The 21,217-nt window shown below is 48.0% G+C and overlaps 7 protein-coding genes across 7 annotated transcripts; 3 read left to right on the top strand and 4 right to left on the bottom strand.

Moving 5' to 3' along the window:
• Nucleotides 1-3,294: 3,294 nt before the first annotated feature.
• On the top strand, nt 3,295-4,277 carry BT62DRAFT_1076776 (uncharacterized protein; the record flags this gene model as incomplete). Its single annotated transcript, XM_043179248.1, has 5 exons — nt 3,295-3,656; nt 3,709-3,862; nt 3,915-4,005; nt 4,058-4,129; nt 4,180-4,277. The coding sequence occupies exons 1-5, from the start codon at nt 3,391-3,393 to the stop codon at nt 4,275-4,277; spliced, it is 681 nt and encodes a 226-aa protein (XP_043039197.1). The 5' UTR covers nt 3,295-3,390.
• An 859-nt stretch (nt 4,278-5,136) lies between these two features.
• BT62DRAFT_987344 (acid protease) lies at nt 5,137-7,228 on the bottom strand (the record flags this gene model as incomplete). Its single annotated transcript, XM_043190066.1, has 12 exons — nt 5,137-5,503; nt 5,559-5,694; nt 5,749-5,821; nt 5,869-6,072; nt 6,123-6,279; nt 6,336-6,361; nt 6,414-6,516; nt 6,567-6,606; nt 6,663-6,678; nt 6,734-6,794; nt 6,843-6,911; nt 6,937-7,228. 12 exons carry the CDS (start codon nt 7,226-7,228, stop codon nt 5,403-5,405), a joined length of 1,278 nt encoding a protein of 425 aa, XP_043039196.1. The 3' UTR covers nt 5,137-5,402.
• A 361-nt stretch (nt 7,229-7,589) lies between these two features.
• BT62DRAFT_173867 (Aldo/keto reductase) lies at nt 7,590-9,281 on the bottom strand. The gene is made up of 10 exons (XM_043179926.1): nt 9,152-9,281; nt 8,990-9,098; nt 8,812-8,939; nt 8,647-8,759; nt 8,510-8,591; nt 8,354-8,448; nt 8,181-8,306; nt 8,072-8,124; nt 7,978-8,019; nt 7,590-7,922 (listed from the first exon to the last, which is right to left on the bottom strand). Exons 1-10 carry the CDS (start codon nt 9,188-9,190, stop codon nt 7,894-7,896), a joined length of 816 nt encoding a protein of 271 aa, XP_043039195.1. The 5' UTR covers nt 9,191-9,281; the 3' UTR covers nt 7,590-7,893.
• A 91-nt stretch (nt 9,282-9,372) lies between these two features.
• Nucleotides 9,373-10,826, top strand: BT62DRAFT_969398 (uncharacterized protein; the record flags this gene model as incomplete). The annotated part of the gene is made up of 3 exons (XM_043188942.1): nt 9,373-9,600; nt 9,646-9,809; nt 9,867-10,826. 3 exons carry the CDS (start codon nt 9,373-9,375, stop codon nt 10,714-10,716), a joined length of 1,242 nt encoding a protein of 413 aa, XP_043039194.1. The 3' UTR covers nt 10,717-10,826.
• On the bottom strand, nt 10,717-11,591 carry BT62DRAFT_1076772 (uncharacterized protein). The gene is made up of 2 exons (XM_043179247.1): nt 11,217-11,591; nt 10,717-11,166 (listed from the first exon to the last, which is right to left on the bottom strand). The coding sequence occupies exons 1-2, from the start codon at nt 11,485-11,487 to the stop codon at nt 10,829-10,831; spliced, it is 609 nt and encodes a 202-aa protein (XP_043039193.1). The 5' UTR covers nt 11,488-11,591; the 3' UTR covers nt 10,717-10,828.
• A 2,096-nt stretch (nt 11,592-13,687) lies between these two features.
• Nucleotides 13,688-17,465, top strand: BT62DRAFT_932852 (phospholipase D/nuclease). The gene is made up of 19 exons (XM_043186432.1): nt 13,688-13,816; nt 13,876-13,893; nt 13,944-14,131; nt 14,191-14,688; nt 14,743-14,826; nt 14,886-14,899; nt 14,949-15,010; nt 15,062-15,274; nt 15,327-15,381; nt 15,438-15,686; nt 15,740-15,795; nt 15,858-16,054; nt 16,106-16,284; nt 16,335-16,398; nt 16,450-16,485; nt 16,537-16,660; nt 16,714-16,961; nt 17,022-17,129; nt 17,182-17,465. Exons 1-19 carry the CDS (start codon nt 13,747-13,749, stop codon nt 17,260-17,262), a joined length of 2,544 nt encoding a protein of 847 aa, XP_043039192.1. The 5' UTR covers nt 13,688-13,746; the 3' UTR covers nt 17,263-17,465.
• Nucleotides 17,466-17,797: 332 nt separating this feature from the next.
• BT62DRAFT_981099 (cytochrome P450) lies at nt 17,798-20,059 on the bottom strand (the record flags this gene model as incomplete). Its single annotated transcript, XM_043189568.1, has 13 exons — nt 17,798-17,969; nt 18,020-18,067; nt 18,124-18,398; nt 18,451-18,640; nt 18,698-18,764; nt 18,821-19,050; nt 19,108-19,180; nt 19,239-19,344; nt 19,401-19,498; nt 19,558-19,693; nt 19,744-19,803; nt 19,854-19,891; nt 19,942-20,059. 13 exons carry the CDS (start codon nt 20,057-20,059, stop codon nt 17,798-17,800), a joined length of 1,611 nt encoding a protein of 536 aa, XP_043039191.1.
• Nucleotides 20,060-21,217: the final 1,158 nt, after the last annotated feature.

Genomic DNA, 21,217 nt, shown 5'->3' with positions numbered 1-21,217 from the left:
TACTATTGTTCCATTCCAATTTCCAACTAATCCGGCGTGATTTCAGTTGTGTATTTCGCGTTTTTTTTTTTTTTTTTTCAGCGCCGTTTAAACTTTGGACGGACCGCCCTTTCACTGATCATCCGATTTGTCTGAAACTCCATTTTCCGTTGAGTCAAAGTGACGTCGCGCGTGTTCGGAATTCCAGTGGAGCTTGGTCTTTCCGCACGACTCCACCGGACCAATATCTGAATAGCGCACCTGCCCCCCGTCTTTTGCAACCATCAAGACTCCGGACCCCTGGTCATCCCGCAGCCTGCTACGCGAAAATTAGGGCCCATTTCATTCCGTTGTTCCGTGCCGACCTACGTTCGTCCGTTCGTCGTTTAATCAACAGTCAAATTCGATATAGAGGGTACTCACGTGTCGTAAACGCCGGACCCTCCTCGACGTCACGCGTAAGGTCAGGGTACGGTACGTGCAAATCCCCGGGCCCTGGATGCTGAATACATGCTCGGCGCCAGTCCGTGCGCGTGAGGGTGTACGGGACTATCGACGCCTTGGCAGCATCAGAATGTCTGATACCAAAGAATCGCAGACCCTGATTTCCCGGGAAAAGTAGAGGCAAAGCAACAAATATATTTCACTTGATCGAGATTCATGCCGAGGTAGGGTAAGTTCTAAGCGACGTCGAGCTCCAGGTTCGAACCAAACCACCGGTGTACGTAGTCTTCACAGAGAGCCTAGAACTCGAAAGAGACTTTATATGGTAAATGCAGATGACGAGAGCGGGGAGGCGTCGGTTCCTAAAGGAAACCAGAGAGCTGCATAGAGGTGGATCCTGGAGCTATGAGATTACATCCCAGGCATCTGACGCGCCTTTGCAACAGCATGGTCATTGGAGTGCACGCAGCACCTCATTGTATAACGCAGTTGTCCATAGCCCGCGGTCGGAGATAACGCGTTCGTGGAGGCAACTAACAGGAAAGCCCCCGATTTGATAAACCAACCCTTTGTTCCGGTGGACTGACCAGAGTGGAAATTCGTATCTAGTACATATTATCATTGAACAACGCGTCCAGAACCAGCTTGAAGTAATAATAGCGGAGAAGCATCCGTCCCCGTGCAGAAAGCTGCGCAGACAAGGCTCCCCCAGGGAGTACAAAGGATCCTTAGGGAAAGCAGTTCACAAGCTCGAGTGAACCTGAGCTTCTGAGTCAACTGACAAGTTAGGTCAAGTCCCCTTAGGTTGGGCGTTCAGGTGGGAAGTCCAAAAAGAGGAAGCTCAGCCTCGAGAGCTAGTCATGAAATGAATTCGAAAGCGGTACTGAGGGTTCTCGAAGCCAAGGGATGCTGCGGGCACCCGATTCAGTGTCGTACATAAGCTTTTGGAACTTAGTACAAATTTATACTCTCTTTCTATGTTAATAGACAGAACCGAACACCGAGTCGTGGGCTACAAGGTTTCGGTGATATCCATACATTTGGATCCCAGGTGATGAAACTGAGCCTAAGGTCCAGAGTCATCTTACAGCCTCGATCTGTTTAGACACGTGTAACTAACACCATTTGATGATGTCATCTCCGCGCTTTCGCAATGTGCGTTGAGGGTTGAGGGTTGAGGTCTCGACATCTATATGGTCGTATTATATGGGCTGTGGGAATCGAAGGTTCGGAATTATATCCTGTGCCATCCAGCCATCAGTTCTATATTACGTACGGAAGGCAACATATTCTGGACAAGAACTTACAGGTTTCAAAAGCACGACTCTCCGCCCTCAAAGTTACTCATGAAACAAAGAGTCCGAATCGACAATGTGTCACTGCATTCCGCGTTTGTGGGTTAGACCCAATCTTCGATTCGTTGATGGGGGGGGGGGGGGGGGGGGTTAAAGCAAAAGTACGCGGTGGGAAATTTAACTGACCACGTGCCGCGAGTGCAGTGTGGTTCTGCCGCGAGGACCTGGTTTTAAGGCCCGAATGGAAGCCTCTTGGATCAATTGAACTTGTGATTCAAAATATAAGAACATAAACGACGCTGGACAGCCTGGTACCATACGATATCTCTGCTGCAGATTTCACCCCCATCTGGAAGCGAATAAACCTTGATGCGATGTATGATGTGTTGGCGCAAGGTATGTTACCGTACATGAATCTGTTCAGCATATCCTGTGTACTCACTTTAGACTACTCAGTATAGAGCGACACCTGAAGCGCACAGCAGTGATAGCGACTACATGTCCGTTACTCTACTCTACATTATACGTCAAAATACCCGGGGAACTCAGAAGGAAGAGCGGAGGGACCGGAACAAGAGGGAAAGAGGATCCTGAGGTCCTGTACCTCCACCGCGTCTTAGTAGTTAGCTTACTCATTGCGGTTAATCAAATGCTGAAAACAAAAAAAAAGCGGTGATAGCGACAGTGAGCTTCCCAAGATGGCTGGCCAAATAAACTGCTCGCGAAGTTGATGCTCCACGGTCTTCGGTAGCTGCGGCGGCGAGAGCACTGGTACAGATGTCTGTAGGCGGCTAGCAACTGCCATCCGGTTCCATGAGACAAGGGCACTGATTGCTAGAGAACTGTCCCTCGGACAGAGCTTCGGAGGTAGAATAGCCGAAGTGCAGCAGCCGTGAAGTCTCCATCCTAAAATTCACGTCCGTTGTCGCCCAGTAACATCGAGGATGGGTTGGCCAGGTGAAAGAGTGTACAGTCACAAAAGAGAAGCCAGTAGGCGAACCGAACCGGTCATAAAGTAATTGTACCTTCCGAGTCGGAGAGTGAGGCAAGTACACTTGATCGAGGACAGTGTATCCTCCATTCACGGCGGTTAAAGATCGAGGGTGGACGGTTTACACTGAATTCGACTTCTGAGCCGTCACTAGGTTCCCCAAAGACAGGCAAAAACCAAGCGGAGAGCTCAGTTGCATGTTCATCTATGCTACAAAGAGCGATTGCGCCAAAATCTAGGAGGTCTTGAGAGCCAGGAAAACTGGCACCCTGAAGATCTAATAATGGAAACATAATGACGAGTCATCTTCTAAATGAATGACATCAGGCAGTATTTGCAGTCGATAAGATATTTTTGGTTCAAGACTTTTCTTCATATGGATCATTGAGTCTGGTTATCAGAGCTGCTGCAGTACCCACAGTTTTTGGAAAGATCCTGCCCGACACGGCTAATAGCCACTCAGCCCGAACAACCGATAGTTATCTTTAACTTATCTTGATGAGCAACATAAGTTGATGAGATACATCATCCTCGAGTATATCGACAAAATGTGCCTCGTTTCCGGTGCCGGCACTAATAAACATTGTCTTCTAGCTGCTGGCGGTATATATCTATTTCGGAGGTTATATCTTTCTCTTGTATAAATTGCGGGTACAACTCCATCGAGCAAACATCTTTGCAATGCCAGCCCTCTCGATTCCCGAACTTTTCCAGCTGCTTATCCTTACATTGTCCTCGACTTCTCTTGCACGGCTTCCTCTGGTCTTGGTGATCTTTGTCTTCATCGGCGTCGTCGGATATACCCTCGTCTATCCCTATCTTGGACCCTACTCTCCGGCGGATGTCAGGGAGAAGACCGAAAAAATGATGGAGGATGCCAAGGCTACATATGATGTGCTGAAGCGCGAGCACCTCTCTCAAACATCCGACGAAGAAGAGCACCGTAGGTGAGCTTCGGGCCAACCTCCATGTATCGCATCCTCTTACTCCGCAACGTAGACACAGCGCCGCTTATGATGCTCTGTTTCAGCGACATCTCAGTGATCTCTATGATGAGCATGCGCTTTTCCTCCATCCTATGCATTCCTTCCGTTTCTGGTGGGACGCAGGCATATGGAGGTCTGACATCGGTAGCTGGGTCAACCAAATGAAAGTTCGTGCGTTCTTTTATGCTTTCCCGATATCAACTCACGTTTGCGCTATAGATAGCCATCAAGAAGAAACAACTGTCGCGGTCCGCAAGCTCCCCTGGCTTAGGGTCGAGAGCAAGATCAACGAACACCCTGACCAACTCAGGTACGGGCTATTCCAATATCTCGCGGGGTAGTCCTTCATCGTTACATTCCAGATTCCAACATATCTACATCCGCATCGAGCGTCAGCGCCGGTGATGTTATGCCGAGCGTTAACTTTGGTGGTGGTGCGTTTGCTTCACAAGCTAGCTGCCATTAACTTACCGCTATCTCCCAGAGACCTACCTTCTATCGTTAGTGCAAAGTCCAAGCAGTAGTAATCGAGGCGGTAGCTCAGCTCCATCAAGTGAGGAGGATATCACCAACTCCGTTTAATCGCGTGCTGTGGTGAACCCTCGCTACTTCAGTCGTCCATCTATAAACATTATCAATCACCCAGTCCTAATAGTCGTCCACTGTATTTGTTGAGCAGCGTATAGAAACAAGTCCTGACATAACCTATATATTTCTTGCTTTTGATTGATGACTGAGTGGGAGTCGTTAACCTCGAAAAAATACCTCACATTCCGTCGAATCAAGACACATCCTACTTGGAAGATCTTTACTGAGGTATTCCTACATGGGTACACAAACTTAGCAGAAGCCATCTTCAACTATTACATCTTGATTCAAGCCCTGGATGCTGTTCTTCTTCCGTAAGGATCTTGAATGCCATTTGACCATGACCACCACCAGGCTTTTTTGCTTCCAATTCCCGGTGAGATTCAAGGTGGGCTCAAGATGTCCATTGTCCCCGCGATGGCATCGAAGATCTTATGGAGATACCATTGCCTCCACCACTATTCCCTCCCTCAAGCTGCCTGCCGTCCTAATTTATAGCCTTTTATCCTGCCAATTGAACTTTTCAGACTTGGCTCTCTTCATCGTCGCCTGAATATCTCAGCATGCACCCAGAACGGACAAGTTGTGACATTTCAACACGAGATAGTCGACCGCAGGCGCTGGACGGGATGAAGACGAGATGCTAACAACTAAGTATAAGTTAGAGAGACCGCCGTTCAAACGTTCAAGGTTAGTTCAAGGTCACTCACGAAACGCTGCTATTGGCCACGAAGTATAATTAGGACTGATGGTGGCTTATCGTCGTCCATCAAATCAAGGCACTTAACACAAACAAGGCACTTTCCGATTCTTGGTTCTCGAAGCGTGCTTGCAGTTCTATGACAACACTGGTATTCATACTCCATATCACCTTTTTAAGTTATCTATGGACTCGAGAGTCGACTTTGAACTCTGACAATGGGGAAGTCTCCGAATAGGTCGGTATATTTGGAAGAAGCTGTTAGACACTTTCCACATCTTTGCATGATTCAAAGAGTCGCGGCATATTCAAAACAGCCTCTTGCATCATTGAACCACTTATTATACAATCCCAAATGTTCTAAGAAAGATTACAATGTCCTCGAATGCGTAGCGAATGACCTAAGACTCGCTAGGTCATTAATTGGTAGTGTCATTGGTGTGTGGGGTAACAGCGATTCCGACTTGGCTGTTAGTCGTGTCGTAGACACTGTAGAACCTCTGGAGGAAGGCGAATCCATCTGAAAGGAGGAAGGTTCAGTCGTGCATGGAAGAAATACAAAGATCAGCACGGACCAATGAAGTCAAGGCCTGATCCATCCATGCTGCCCATGTCAGCTACGACAAGATAAATTCCGTCGGCCGTGCCACCCATCATGGTGTTCAAGCTCCTAGGCCAGATCTGGGCATTGGGTGTCATGTCGAAAGTAGTCTGATTACCAGAGTCATTATCCTGGTTTCAAAGACCCTGAAGAAGGCCACTCACCGAGCCAATATTGAAGGAGAGGTTCTTCATCTTCTTGAATTGCGCCTCGGTGACAGAAAGAAGTCCGGTAGTCCTGAAAACGTGTCAATGCATTTCACAGAAGAAATTCTTAAACCGTACTCGTCCATCTTGGCTCCCGTAGCCTTCGTGTACTTCTCGAAAGCACCGCTGGACAAAAGAAGTAGGGTAGTACCGGTATCAACGATACCCGCGGAAGTCGACATGATGGTGGTGCTCCCATATGTAAGCGACTGGTCGATACCCCAGTACTTGTTAGCTGGAGACGTAGAAGTGATGGGAACATAGGTAATTTCTCCCGTGTACCTAGTCGGAGAGTCATTCGAGGCAACGGAACGACGAGAATTATAGCATACTTGGAGGAGTCCTCAGTACCAAAGGTCAATTCTCCATTCGCCATGTCCGTACCCGTCGTAGGTACGTACGAAATACCAATCGACTCCTTGTCGATCTTGCCCTCGCTCTTAAGATTATCGGTAACAGTAGGAATGGTTCCCGAGCCACTGACAGTGCCTAAGAGGTACACCATCAGTCAAAACATTAGTCGCAGAGGGGAATGTACAACGTACCCTCGGTGAGGTCTACCGGTCCAATGCTACAGACACACTACATCAAACCTCGTCCCAGGAAAAGAAAGAAGGACATACCCAAGGATTCCGTCAACTCCACTGAAACCGGAGGCAGAGGAGGCGACACCAATGGACTGTTCGTCGATGACAAGGTCGGCGGCGAGCTCCACTCGGTCAGTGTCTGAAGGTGTACGTCAGGAAGTCACTAGTGACTACAAGTGTGAAGCATACATTCGGTTCCAGTGAATGATCCGGATCCATAGCTAACTTTCTACAGATAGAGATATATGTAGGCGATATCTTTTCATCATACATAGAAAGACGTACGACAGTCTTTCGAGTGCTGGAGAAGGCCATCAGTCAGCACCCTGGCAACGAAGGACTAGTAGGCGACATACCTCTTGCTGGTGGACGATGGAGCGTATTCTGTGTCAGCGCCAACCCAGGTGTTCGAGCTTCCTGTAATAAATGAGCAAAAAGCGAGAGTATTCGACGAGGAATGCGCACCCGTGTCAATGAGGAGAGTGAAGGCCTGCGCCGACTGACCAACCTTCACGGTGGTGGTGTAAGTAACGGCTAGAGACAAGACCGCTATTAACACCTATGGAGATCTGGGATGTCTTCAAGCTCCTACCAGCATCTGTCACGTCAATTGAGTTGTCGTTACCGGTCGGGTCACTAGGTTCAGAGGTTTCCGGGCCGCGGTGGTGGTGATGGTGGTGGTGACTCTTCTTTGCGCGCAGCTCTTGGATGCCAAGAGGGCCATGAGGCTGAATACCGGCCAGGAGCTTCTGGGCGCGAGCCCTATCACGAGCCAGGATATCCTTAGCATGGCCGACCTTGGGGTGAAGACGAGAAGCAAAAGGAAGAGCTGTGACCAGAACGCGAGACATCATTCAGTAGAGAAGGATTAGTAGCTAAGAGAGATGATGGGGAGTTAGTTAGGATGGATACATATGTCCAACCTCTCGGGTTTTATAGTCGTATCTTATTTGTCTATGTCGTGCATGGACAGAAGAGCTCTAAAAATAGGATCAAGATAGCGTTGGATCAACTTGAACTTCCGATCGGGTGCAAACTGGGCCGTGATGATGATCATGCAATAGCATGCATGATGTATTGGCAAGCTACACACGCCGCGGTACCGCGTCTGAGAGACACGATATGGGCGACCCTGGCTCCAGCCTTGATGGTACATTCTACTCGCGGGATATCAGCCGTGAGTTCGGAGAATCACAGCGCCATTACTATACCTGCGCGAGCAAGGGCTAATTCGTCAATTCACCCTGACGAGGGTATGACAACGCAGTAGTGCGTGTCGATGGTGCCAAGAGGAGCATCACAAGCGAATACATCAGGTTCTTTGTCGATACGCAGCAGATGCACCACATTGCAGCACAGCTTTACGACAAAAGAGAAAGTCTCCGTTACAGGGTGCATGGGAATGTGATTGAGGAAGTTGTTACAAATTTGCAACTGCGAAGAAAGTAAGATTTCCAAGAATAGCCTACTTACTGTACGTAGTATCTTCGAAGACCAGCAATGAGTAACAGTGCCCCTAAGGCGACCGTGCGCCATGGCCGAACCCTTAAGCGAGCGGCCAGTGCACGAATCCTTGAGGGACTAGGTGGGCCTTTCTTACCAGCTTCGTCGATTGCAGCAATTTCCTCCTTTGTCAATGGTGCTGTTCGCACGCATTAGTTGAGTCAATAAATCAATTAGAAATGACAACTCACCAAGATCCGCTACATCCAAGTACTCCAGAAGACGCTCCTTCTTTGAGCTTGTTCTGGAAATGGGAAATTGAAAATGAGAAGTGATAGATTCAAGCGACTCGGAACCCACGTCACGATAACGGCGCCTTTACTGAGGACCCATAGCTGTAGCACCTGGGCTGGCGATGCATTGCGCCGCTGCGCCGCTTGAGAAACAGGGGCGTCAACAGGTCCTCCTGGTGTTTTGGTGATCGGGCTGAGAGCCTGTGAACGCATGTTGTGGAAAGGAGCGAAGAGACCTACGTCAGACTGCTATAAGCTTCCACGATAATGTCGTGCTTCTTGCAATATTCCAGTACTGGAACCGCATCCGCGTAGTTGTACGGATGAAGGTTAATCTACGCCACCGTCGTTATGACATATTCAATTTCCTGGGTAGCGCTATGCAGAGACACATACTTGATTTACGGCTGGAATGACTGTTGCGATCTTGACAACTTTTTCAAGATGTTCGACTCCGAAATTGCTTACACCGATACTCCTGGGACGTGAATTCAACAACTGTCAGGGGCGATACTGTTCTGTGAGATACGCACTTGGATAAGCCGTCTTCCTTGATTTTCTCGAACTCCTTCCAAGCGTTCTCAATACTTCCTGTGACCAGTCGCGGTGAGTGAATGAGGTAAAGGTCAACGTATTTCAGGCCGAGCTGGTTCGCTGATAAGAACGAAGTCAGCCAATGAATGGTTGGTACTTCACACCTTCGTCAGGCTCTTCCGGACTTCCTGTTGAATATCTCCGCCATCATACTTCGTTGCAATGTAAAGGCTTTTTCTGTCCAATCCGCTTTCTTTTATTCCTATACCGACGCCCTCCTCGGTTTGATAGTCTTTGGATGAGCCGTTAAATTACGCCGCCTATTGATAAGAGACCACGCACATGCAGCAGTATCAATGTGACTAAACCCCGTCTCCAGGGCCTGCTCGACGTATGGTACGACGTCCTGGAACTTCCAGACTGAGCCCGTCCCGTAGGCAATAAGAGGGATCTAGGATGGCGCATCAGCTGATGTCAACGCTACACGACGAAGCATCAGCCCACCTCAGTACCGTCGTTCAAGGGGATAGTTCCAAAGGCCATGGTGGTTGCTGCTGAGCAATCACGACTGGGTTATATTTGCAAGAAACCGCAAAGTGATAACATGGTTATCCAACGCGAATATGAGAGCAAATGATGTCAACCGGCCGGGAGATAGGCAGATTTGTGCCGCGATCGGGACTTGCTCTCCGCAACTAGCCGACTAATTTTCGATTCCGCTCGTCATGTCGGACGACGTGGACCCTATCTTTGCTCCTAAGGCCGAAGATGGCTCTGCATCAGCCTCGAGTCGCAAGAGGAGAAGGCCTGACAGCAGCCAGTCAGAGCGAGACTCAGCGGACGGACTTGGGGCGCAGGTCAGGGCGGCGAGGAATATTGGAAGAGACGAGGCCTTTTACTTTGATGATGGGAGTTGCGTTCTTTTGGTAGAGAATACCTTGTTTAACGTGGGTGTATAGTGGCTTGTTATCTGCACTGATAATTGTAACTTTTTACAGGTCCATCGAACCATGCTTTCGAAGGACGGTTCTTCATTCAAGATGATGTTTACCTTGCCTCAGGGTAGCGAACCAACTGAGGGCACCTCCGACGATATCCCAATACATCTAACAGGAGACAGCGCTAAAGAATTTCGAAACTTTCTCGGCGCCCTTTACGCCTTGTGAGCACAACGCTTGTCCTGCTGCTTCTGGTCATTATTCTTAGAGTTTTTCCCCAGACCTCCGGAAATGCGAGCTCTAGCAACGGATGTCTCTAAGCTTATCGATATTGCCCGCATATCAAACAAGTATGCCTTCAAATCGCTGGAAACGTGGGCCCTCGACGCCATCCAGGAGTACATCAACCACCGTCCAACGCCTATGCCCCCTTTTCCCTTCCCATTCTTCACCCAGCCTTCACTAACAGCAACACCTATCTTGTTCGGGTCTGAATCCGAAACTATCACACAACTGACTCGCTTGATGCGTCTGGCGCAGATGTGCAACCACGAACGGCTGCTCAACACCATGATTGGCCTGCTGAGGCAGCTCATGACCACGTCTCCACGTTACGCCTATCTTGCCATGTCCCTCTCAGACGAACTTGCTCTTCGATCTTTACGCGGCGAGGCTTACTTGGAGGTCATGCATAAGACTGTGGTTGTCAAGAAAGGTCACGCTGAGCTAGGCGACATCGACGAGGAGGGCCGGCTCGTCGTCAGTTCTACTGAACAGTTGCGACTATTAACGGGCTACTATCGCCTATCCAGAGCATGGGAGAGACTGAGACTGACCGCACCTCCTATCGACCATTCCCCTTCATGCAATGCGACATGGCATCAGCCTTCATGTTCCCAGAGTTGGGTCGAGTTCTGGAAGGAGAAGACGAGGGGTGATGCCGTACTTTCTTTGGGACTGGCAGATGTACTGGGGAGGCTCAAACAAGTACAAAAGGATTTTGATCGTTGGGGCAGCGCTACCTACATGCATCAGGACTGCCGGCTAGCCGCTCGACGGAGTATCTTGCATTTGATCAAGACAGTGGAAGACAGATTGCCAGATTACTTTTCGGAAGAGAGGGACGAATGACTGATACTCATGGAACTATGTTGTGACTCTAAGTGTAATAGTAAAATACAGTATATATTTTGTACAGATGACGTTTCATACAATGTATACAGTTTCCAGGCATTGCGTTTTTTCACGTTTTCCTCTTTCCTTTGGCCCTCCTTCTAGATGGTTGTGGCGAGGCAATGGCAGGTGATTGCCCCGGCACCGATACCGCGTACCCCTGGGGAGGGCTATCTACAGCCCAGGGCTCCTTGTTGGCAATAAACAAACGCCCCGGCGGTTGTCCATAGGCCTGTTTCTGAGAATTCGGCATCATGCTCTGGATGATTTCATCCACACCCATGCTAGACTGGGGTCGTTCCGTACCAATTCTGGATCCGCGGAACATAATCTCCTGTTCAATGATCTCATTCTGGGAGATCATTCTCACTTTACGGCGCAAGCTGTCCACAATTTGCTCCGCCAGTTCTGTGAGAATGTATGAGTGATGCTCTGGTAACTTTGTATCGCGAACTTACCCTGCGCCCTGGAGGGCGTCGTAGGCCGCTCAATCAAGACAGGTTGTTCGGCTGCTTCTTCCTCTGGCCGTGGTTGGTACAACTTTAGACGATTGTCATGCTTCACGTTGAAACCCGACTGCGAAATTACGGATTCCGAGTCTGAAAATGATGTCTTGTCATCTCCGTGGTTTGAACCGAGTGATTCATTGGGGGAGGGTGAACGCGTGAGCGGGGGGGTGTATAATAATGAATGGCTGGTCAAAGCAGAGATTGAGAAATGGGGGGGCATGTTCACCGATATTGAGAGAGGATTTCACTATGAAAGGAGTCAAAGAGATTCCAAAAAGGCATAAGGAGAGCTTAAAATGGGTGTCATTGTTCGAGACAAAGGCCCTGAGAACTTCGCGTGCCATCAATGTATAATAGAGACAAATAACGCGTCCCTTTAAGGGATCTACTCTCTGAGAGTCAAAAAATCTCCTCGCCAGCAAGCGAAACAGTCATGGAGGGCAGGGATACCTTCCAAATTTCTAATCCATTGTTGCATTCGCCTTGAGGCTCCCACACCTCTGATACTCACTCCCGCCGTGGCCATCCGTGTTTGCCGTCCATGACAGACAGAGTCGATCAGGTGCGCTATAGCCTATCAGTGCCTTCAGTTCCTGTGATATATTATGATCTAGAGCTTCTAACTCGTCTCAGTGTGTCCCGAAAATAACGGAATTAAGTATGCTCATAGACTGAGGTTTTCGATCTCACGGCGATTTGAATGATTGAAGGTGGCATGGAGAATCGAAAGTGTCCGACGAAGCAATGAAATTCACCAGGCCCATTCCTCACGTCGGCGTTGCGGTCCGAAACCAAGTTCGGATACCTTGGCCCGGCCCCGTCTTTCCTTGTCAACCATTATCGTTGTGAAAAATTCTACGACGAATTCTCCCGGAGTTTATTGTGCTATGTTCTCTTCTGTAATGGAAGGCGAAATGTGCTTTCTCAAGGTTGCCTTATTCCGAGTATTCCTTTTCAGCTGCAGTTTATGTTGTTTGTCTCTGGGCTCCCCAGAAGTTCAAGACCAGACATGCCCTCTCTTCGACTCGATCACACCGCTCCATGTTCCCACCTTCGTTTTGGCTGATTAACATGACGTGCTCCCGGATCGATCCTAGAATACATTCACTTGACTTTCGCTTGTCAGTTACTCTCGATTCTTAGCTAGAACACTCGTCATCGTTTGGAAAAATGTCATGGTGTTCCACCCAGGAGCCACCGGTTTCGGATTTAATCTTCTATGTTGCTCGAATTGTCATCAGCTTCTCAAAGTTTTCCTACTGCACAGGCCAAGCACTGCAGTCTATAATGGCGACGTTCTGTATTATCTTGCAGAAATGCCATTCCTGCAAACTTCGCGTCGCGTAGGACTACGGCATTCACCGGAGTCTGTACCATCTCATGCCCCTTATGCGTCAGTCAGTGTCCTTCCCTCCCAAGTCTCTGGTCATCACATTCTTCTTAGGTGCCGTGGTTCTTTGGTCTTAGCATCGAACACCGCGGTCCTTCGCAGTAGAACGACCAAGTGCTAGTGCTTTGACGGATCACAGCTTCAATTATATGTCTCTATCTAGCTTCATGACGGCCCGCATTTGTCGAGTCCTTCTTCGCTGTATCACTGACAGTACACATTTCAACAAATGCGGGAGCGGGACGGTTCCCGAGGAATCGTGCTGAGTCTCTCAATTTGGCCGAGAATGAAAAGGTTGCAGGGTCTTCAGCTCGGAGCTTCTGCTAGAAGGCGAAGGCAGAGGCAAAGTGCGAATTTTCTTTCGAAGATGTATTCTTGCATTGACTGGAGATGATCAGAATGAGCATTATGTGTACATGTACCCCATCCACATGACGAGTATGAAAATGTGGATCTTTCTTCTGTCAAATCCGAAGATAGTTAGCCTACATAGACTTCTCTGTCGTCACGTCGTTTCTCGGAGAATGGCGATTCAGAAATTCGAAGTCTCGCGGTCGCTCGGAAGGTGAAAGCTTGCTGTCTACAGGTGCTTGAGCTTTCAGGATTCTTTCATCTGTATTAGCCCATGGCGGTATAGTTACGTAGTGAAAATGCCGATTTATGTAAGTTTTTTAATGCCTTTCCAGATAATTGATTCTGAGTATTTTAGCTGCAGATGCTGCGCAAGTGCACATGTGTGGCGTCCCCCCCGCTCGGTATACAATGTCGTGCGATTTCCCGTATAGGTGGTCTTGTCGTGGGATGGCTTAGAACTTATAATCCGCAGCATTGACGGCGGCCTGCTGCCTGAGAAACTCAAGATTTTTATAGCATGATAAGGATTTATCGTGAGGCTTGCAAGGACGTCGTAGTAATTAATATTCTAAGGCAGTACACAGGCGTCCTACTAAACGCCACTGTATATTCATGGCAACCGGGTTTTAGTAACGGAGATGATGTCATAATGCTGTGACCGCGCCCATTTGCCCAGCCTCTATATATTGGACCAACACTTAACTCCGTAACCACCACGACGCCAGCTCATCAAGTATGAGTTTCCTCAAAAAAATCATTGATAAAATACCAGACGGAATTGAGCATGCCAGGCAGGAGGCTATAGGTAAGAGACCCTAATCTGATTAGTTTTTTGCAGTGCAACCCTATTCATCTCTCTCGCAGGAATCTTGAACCCTAATCGTGAGCCAGACCATTGTCGACTTCCCTGAAATGGCTGACATGAATTTCAGGTCGCCACGACGATCCCGAAGAGAAGAAGGCCGATGAGATTAGGCAGGCTATCAACGACAGTCATCGTTTTCGCAGTTTTGCAGAGGAGAGAGCGGGAAACTTTGTGAAATGGCATATTGATGGACATGATTACATGTGGGCACTCTCTGAGCTGATTGATAACGCCAGAGAGGCCATATTCATCTTGGTACGCTCACAATTTCGTCGTTTTCGTTTTCGTTTCAACTTTCAAATGTACTACTATAGGATTGGTGGCTCACCCCAGAACTATTCCTCCGCCGTCCCCCTGAGGATTACCCTGAATACCGTCTTGATCGTCTCCTAAAGCGCAAAGCAGAGCAAGGCGTTAAGATCTATGTCATTGTATACAAAGAGGTTACTCAGACGATGACTATGAGCTCTTGGCACACCAAGCATACACTCGAGGATCTCCACCCCAACATCACCTGCCTTCGTCACCCAGATCACATTGGCTCTAAAGATGACGTGCAGTTCTGGTCCCACCATGAGAAAGCCGTTGTGATAGACAATCATTATGCGTGTATTGGTGGTCTCGATTTGTGTTTCGGACGTTGGGACACGCATAATCACCCTCTCGCAGATGTGCACCCGACGAATTTCAGTCGAACCTTGTTCCCCGGTCAGGATTACAATAATGCACGAATCATGGATTTCAAAGATGTGAGATGGTACGCAAGTAACACTCTTTCAATCTTGGAGAGCGCGAGGATGCCATGGCATGATGTTGGTGTCATTCCTCATTCACGATTTGCCGCGTTTTTGACGCGTTTTTCACAGGTTCATATGTCCTTGACCGGGCCTGTGGTGCTGGACATCGTCCAGCACTTCGTCGAGAGGTGGAATGAAATCAAGAAACGCAAGGCGAGTAACTTCTGTTCTTCTCAGTATGCCTCTGTTTTGACAATTCTTACTATCTGTAGTATCGCAACAAAGAGTATGTGTTGTTTCTACAATTATTGCTTGTTCTCCTCATCTCGTTTAAGAAATGTTGATTGGCTCTCCTTACCACACGATATCGAAGCGGCCCCTAATGAGGCTGTTGCTCGTAAGGGTGTTCATGATCTCACTGTTTGTCAACTTTGCTCATGTTTCTTAGGCCACCCGCACCGTGAGCATTGGGCACAGATAGGACGCAAGTACCGTCAGAGATGGCACCGTCGTATCCACGGCGACGAGGGAGAAGACGAAGAAGACGCAGAAGAGCCAGGATATAAGAGACCAGCCGCACCGTCGTGCCGAGTTCAGGTCGTGCGCAGTGTTTCAGACTGGAGTCATGGTGTTTTGACAGAGCACAGTGTCCAAAATGCCTGTGAGTGCTGTGGTATGAGCATAACTCGTCAAAGACTGACATTCTTTCACAGATGTTCAATTGATCCTTGAGGCGAATCACTTCATCTACATTGAGAATCAATTCTTGTGCGTGTTCCCTTTACGTCTTTTATCTGCAGACCGACCATAACGATATTCGTTAGTATCTCTGCTACTAAGGAAGGTGGACCAGTTGTAAATCTCATCGGGAAAGCTCTGGTCGAGCGTATCGTCAGAGCAGCGCAGGATGGGAAGAAGTTCCAGGTGATCATCTGTATTCCTGAACTCCCGGGATTCGCAGGCAACGTTAAGAACGAGTCTTCGCTGAAGATCATCATGGCCGGTCAATACCGCACTATGAATCGTGGTGGCAGCAGTATCTATGAGGAGATCAGGAAGGCTGGATATGAACCGTGAGTTCCAATCACGTCTCTTATTCAGTGACCTGATATTTCTTGGGATGTAGCTCGGATTACATTCGGTTCTTTCACTTGAGGTCATATGATAGAATCAATTCGCCCGGTAGATTTAATCATTTTTTTTCCGTCTGACTGCATGCATATCTAATGCTTGTACCCCCACAGCTGGGTATATCACAAGAATGGAGCAAATCTCGGGTGTCAAATTCCATGAAGCGCAGGTTGCACTTGCACGGATATGGATCGGCGATGTTTCGGACGGGGTGCAGAAGGAAGTTACTATTGCAGTGCCCAAGCCTACAACAGAAGGGTTAGTCGTCACGAATAAGTCGGAGAAGAAGACAGATGATAGTATCATCAAGGTGGGATCATATGCGTTTCATCGCTACTTTCTTTCTAAAACTCGCCATCAGGTTCCTATACCCGAGACGGAGGAGGCCGCCAGGGAAATCATTCGGCGATGGGAGGCCGCCTCTGACCAAATTCGTGATGATGAACTTGTTAGTGATAGCGTGGCGCAGCACATGCTTGACGATAAGACGAGTTTGGCAGATGAGCTGTGGGAAGGCTCGGAAGAGGAGGAGTTGAACGCGTAAGTTGTATCCGTGGATCACAATCTTGAGTACTAATTGGTCGTGACAGATACGTCTCGGAATTGTTGTACATTCATTCCAAACTGATGATTATCGACGATACCAGAGTCATCGTATGCATGTTTGACCTTGTCTATGACCTTCTCTGACTTCACAATTAACAGATGGGCTCTGCCAACATCAATGACAGAAGTCAGAAGGTAAGTTCAAGTATTTGCTTACTGTATGATGCTCAACCGTGGACTTTAAAGGGCGACGGCGACTCGGAAATTGCACTTATAGTGGAAGACACCGACATGATCGAGTCTACGATGAACGGAAAACGTGTCATGGTTGCGAGATTTGCTACATCGCTTAGGCGTAAGCTTTTTAGAGGTATAAACCCTACTATCCCCATAATCCCGCTTCACTTGACCTAACAACCACAGAACATCTCGGTCTCATTGAACCTCAATGGCCCCGCCGGCAGTCGAAAGAACCTGACTCGTTCATGCGTCCTGCTCCTCATCCTAACGACAACGAATTTGACTTGGCAGAAGACGACTTGGTCGCTGATCCGATTTCTGAAGCTACCCTTTCTCTGTGGAATGGCACTGCAAAGAAGAACAGAGAGGTGTTCGCTGAGCTATTCCGCCCCGTTCCGTCGAATCTGGTTAGGGACTGGAAGGCTTATGAGGTTCGTCCCCGTTTAGATGTGATTGATTGCATGGGGGTTGACTAATGATGGAACGACCAGGCCTACGTTCCCAAAGTCAAGACGGGCCATGTCATACCTGGCATTTCCCTTGATAGGCTTAAGAGCCGCTTGTCTCAGGTCAGGGGGGCGTTAGTCGAATGTCCCATGGTTTGTTCTTCATTTTTGATAACTTTCTTGGAGCTCATGGGGTTCCGTTTAGGACTTCCTCATTGATGACAAGGAATTCGTTACCGGTCCAGAATGGACGGGCCTGAATCCTACGTTGCCTATTTACATTTAAATATATCAATGAATGATAACTAACGAAGGTAAGACTATTTATGCATGTAGTAACAATATTACAATATTATTGGCACATGTCTGAAATCGTAATGATTTAACGGTCGAGAATTCAGACGGGCTAGATGTATTTACCTTCTGGGTCCTGAAGCTCTACTCGTTACATCCAATGTATGTGTACCGTGAATAGTACCAAGCACCTCCATTAGAAGTTTGAAAACGCCGGATTGAAGTATTTTTCTGACGGGCCGAGAAAGATGTTGATTGTTGATCGGGGAGGAGGTATTTTAGAACCGTGCGGGAGATGTGCCAGAGCATGATCATCACTCCGAGCATCGTCGCTGACCTTGTCGGCTCCGAAAGAGTTTCTGTATTGATGAGAGCGAGGACATCTTTGTAAGAAAGGTGGCGTCGCCCCATTGCAACGCTTACACCAAGGTCATCGAAATTTAGAGTGAGTTATGTAAGTTATGTAAACCAACGCCGCTGAATCGTATTGAGTTACAGATACATGTTTATTATTATTGAAGTCATTCCTACGATGCTATCTTGACCTTCAACTTCAATTGTGGTCCTTTATCCACTTCGCCCTCAAGGGTCGGTGTAACCACGGCACATGGTTCCCTACGAATTCTGTGGGCATCAGCCGTGAGCTTGAACTCGAAGCCATTCACAAGTTCGGTAACGAAGGCGTGCATCTCCAGCAATCTGTACGTCGTGTTAGGTGACGTATAAGGATGAATATTGATCAGACATACGCGAATCGCCAACCCGTGCACGATCTCTTACCACCGATGAAGGTAAAACTGTACACACGAAAGATAAATGTTCTGTACCAGTAGAAGTGAGGGAAGGAACACACAGATTTGCGTATACTCCAATCGACGTGTCGTTTCTGGGCTTCACAGTACCCTCTAACCACCTTTCAGGATTGTACAAATCCGCGTCCACTCCAAAAATCTCTTTGTTGCGGTTGTAAGCCGCGATGGAACAGAAGACATACGTGCCTTTGGGAATCGGTATCTCGGTAAGTACCTTCCCGTCGACATCTATGATAGACTGGCTTAAAGGCAATACATCATCCTCGCATGCATATCTATAGGCGTGATGTAGGGTTGGATGGAACCGAAGACTCTCCTGTTTCTATGTGAGTAAAATAACGGCACTGAAAAAAATATATGATGGAGACCTTGACGACCGCGGTCAAGTAAGGCATGGAATCGAAGTCATCTGCCGTCAATTCGGAGACCGCCCGTTTGCGGAGGTAGGCGCGAACCTCGGTGCGAAGCTTTGTTTGGACATCGGGATGTCGCGCTAATTCCAGTAAAGTCCACGCTAATGCGTTAGTTGTAGTTTCATGACCGGCGACAATGATCGTGCTGTTGCCAGAATGTTAGTACCGCTTGCTTGTTCCTTGCGGTAGTAGAGAGACGTACTTCATTTGAGCCCATAGCTCGTTCTCTGGCAGCTTTTTCTTACGATCCTCTGATGCGTTCGCTTTTACTGAACATGGGTTATTAGCAATCATCTTCCCAACATCAGATAGAGAAGATACTTGCCAAGTAAACTCATTATGTCTTTATTGCTCTTACCCTCCAACAACAAAGCCTGCTTATCATCGACAAGACCCTTCGCCACCTTCGTTGATATGGTATTCACATTCCTCGCCACGTTTAACCGAGGAACAGGAATGTTCGTCAAAAACTGACTAACAGATTCAGGAAGCCAAGAATCCATAGCACACAACACTAAGAGGGCCAGCTTGGAAGGGACGCCAAAAACATTAAGCCTGGTTAGACATCAGTCGTACAACGCTTGCATCAATTAATAAAATCACATCACGTACGCCATGTGAGCATACGCCTTCGCGAGGTCGGTTTCTGAATTATCCAAGGACCCAAATTGGTAATCGAAGGCAGCTAATTATTGATTCCAAAATCAGCTTCCAGCCACTAGTGATAGTTCAATTAAGAGCACCTTCCCCGGTGGCGTCCAACAACGCGCGAGTAATCCAGGATGTCACTTCTATGACCGCGGAATCTGAGTTGTCGGCGGCTATAATACTTCGCCAGTACGCAGTCATCTAGTTACACAGATCAGTACGCAATTATGCAAGCTACATGAAGGTATAATACGAACCCGACTGGCATACGAGCAGAAGATGGGGACGAATGACCTCAGTTCACGGCTGCCGAATCCCGGTAGAACGATATTCCGTTGGCGCCTGTGGTCCTCACCTAGGACAAGGGGTGCAAATGCATCAGATAAGAAGCCCCGGTCTGTGACCAATCCCTACCTTCGGCGTAGAACAGTCCCGGCCCCAAGACCGCTCCAAGAATCACTCGTATTCCAGTAGGTTTGGAGTAGCGATATCCAGAATTATAAAATATGTGATGGAGCGCTTTGGGGTCCATGAGAAGGAGACGGTTTTCCTGCCCAAAGTTCAGAACAAGGTACGGGATACATAGCCACCGAAACATACCCCCAGGGGCGCCCTGATTCTAATTACATCGCCATAAGTTCCTTGTAGTTGGAAGTCTTTCTGGATATGGACAATGAGAGTTCGAAGAAGAGAATAGATCTATGACTGACAGCACCAGCCTGATCTTGAACGAGAGTGGGGATATAACCTAGAGGAAGGTTTAAAGAATGTTTACAGTTTCACAACGCCCGGACCCACCATAGAGAAAAGAGGGCGATACCGGACCACGAAGACGCGCGATGCTAACGCGAAGACTTCGTCGTGATAATTGGTAGAGAAGGAAAGTAACGAATAAGAGGGCAAATGTTGGGAACATGTTGTACGCAGCTCTCGTTTCGAAAGAACTCATCCTTATATGACGCGCATACCCGGCCATTGATGGCGTTCCTTGTCGAGACATCCCATCCACAAGGTCTGTCTCCGTGATGAAAGGGCTTCGCAGGATGAACTCGGGCCACACACAACTGTTACTCTTAGGGGATAGCGAAGGGTGATTCTGGTTATTTCGGCGCGCGCATTAAATTGTTCTCGGCCCTGTTCCAATAAAATAACCAGACAGGTAAGGACCCGACGATCACAATCGGACATCCTAATTAGTTTCACACGCAGATCCTTGGCCCCTCATCCTATGAATGTAATTAGTCTCCATACATGGCGACGAGATATGGGAGGAATGCTCACATTCTGCAAGCTGCTGAACGGAATCAATTAGCTTAGCTGTGAACTCAACTCGGGATTAGTACCATGTGTCTTGCTTCCAAGAATTAATGGTGGTGCCTTGAGAAAAAACCGGACTTCCATCACTGACATAACTTGATGTAGGTCGAAAATTTCCTCTCACACTACGATCAAGTTTCGGCGTGTCATCAGAGGGAAGACTCTTGTACGCCGGTCTGTGAGTTAAATTAGGAACTAAAATAAATGCGTTGGTATGCAGAGAATAGCCAGGGGGAAAAACGCACCAGGGACGGGGTCACTGTCATAAATAGATAATGGGTATCAATGCAGCGAGAATGAGGGTACACCATTCGATCCTGCGGCCATTATCACAGGTAAGTAGTTAATGAACGTCCAACGGGGCCCTCTCATTCAACGAGCGGGTCACGAGTATCGAATTGTGAAGCATGAAAGATATCCATTCTCGTTCAGCTCCTCTTGATTCAACGCGTCAGTTATTCCATTAGTAAAGATCCTGAAATGAAGTAGAAGATGCTAGAGCTCTATAACCCGCGAGAAGACGTTCGATTTCCCCCTCCCATGTATAACAATCGAAGCAGGAAAAAATATCTCCTTTTGAAGGTATCTTCGTTGGATACGCAGATGATAAGCGGTCATGACAAGGGGGTCGGAGGCGATGATGCGGGTAATACAGCCTTTTTCGTGCTGTATGCGTAGTTTGTAAGCGCCCAACTTGTGGAATGGGAAGAAAATAGTACGAATACGTACCATGGACTCGGAGATGAATGTGAGCCAA

The sequence above is a fragment of the Guyanagaster necrorhizus genome (assembly GCF_019112545.1).
Source record: "Guyanagaster necrorhizus MCA 3950 unplaced genomic scaffold BT62scaffold_14, whole genome shotgun sequence".
Lineage (NCBI taxonomy): Eukaryota > Fungi > Basidiomycota > Agaricomycetes > Agaricales > Physalacriaceae > Guyanagaster > Guyanagaster necrorhizus.
Note: the sequence above shows the minus strand (reverse complement) of the source record. Positions and strands in the feature narration are given on the sequence as shown.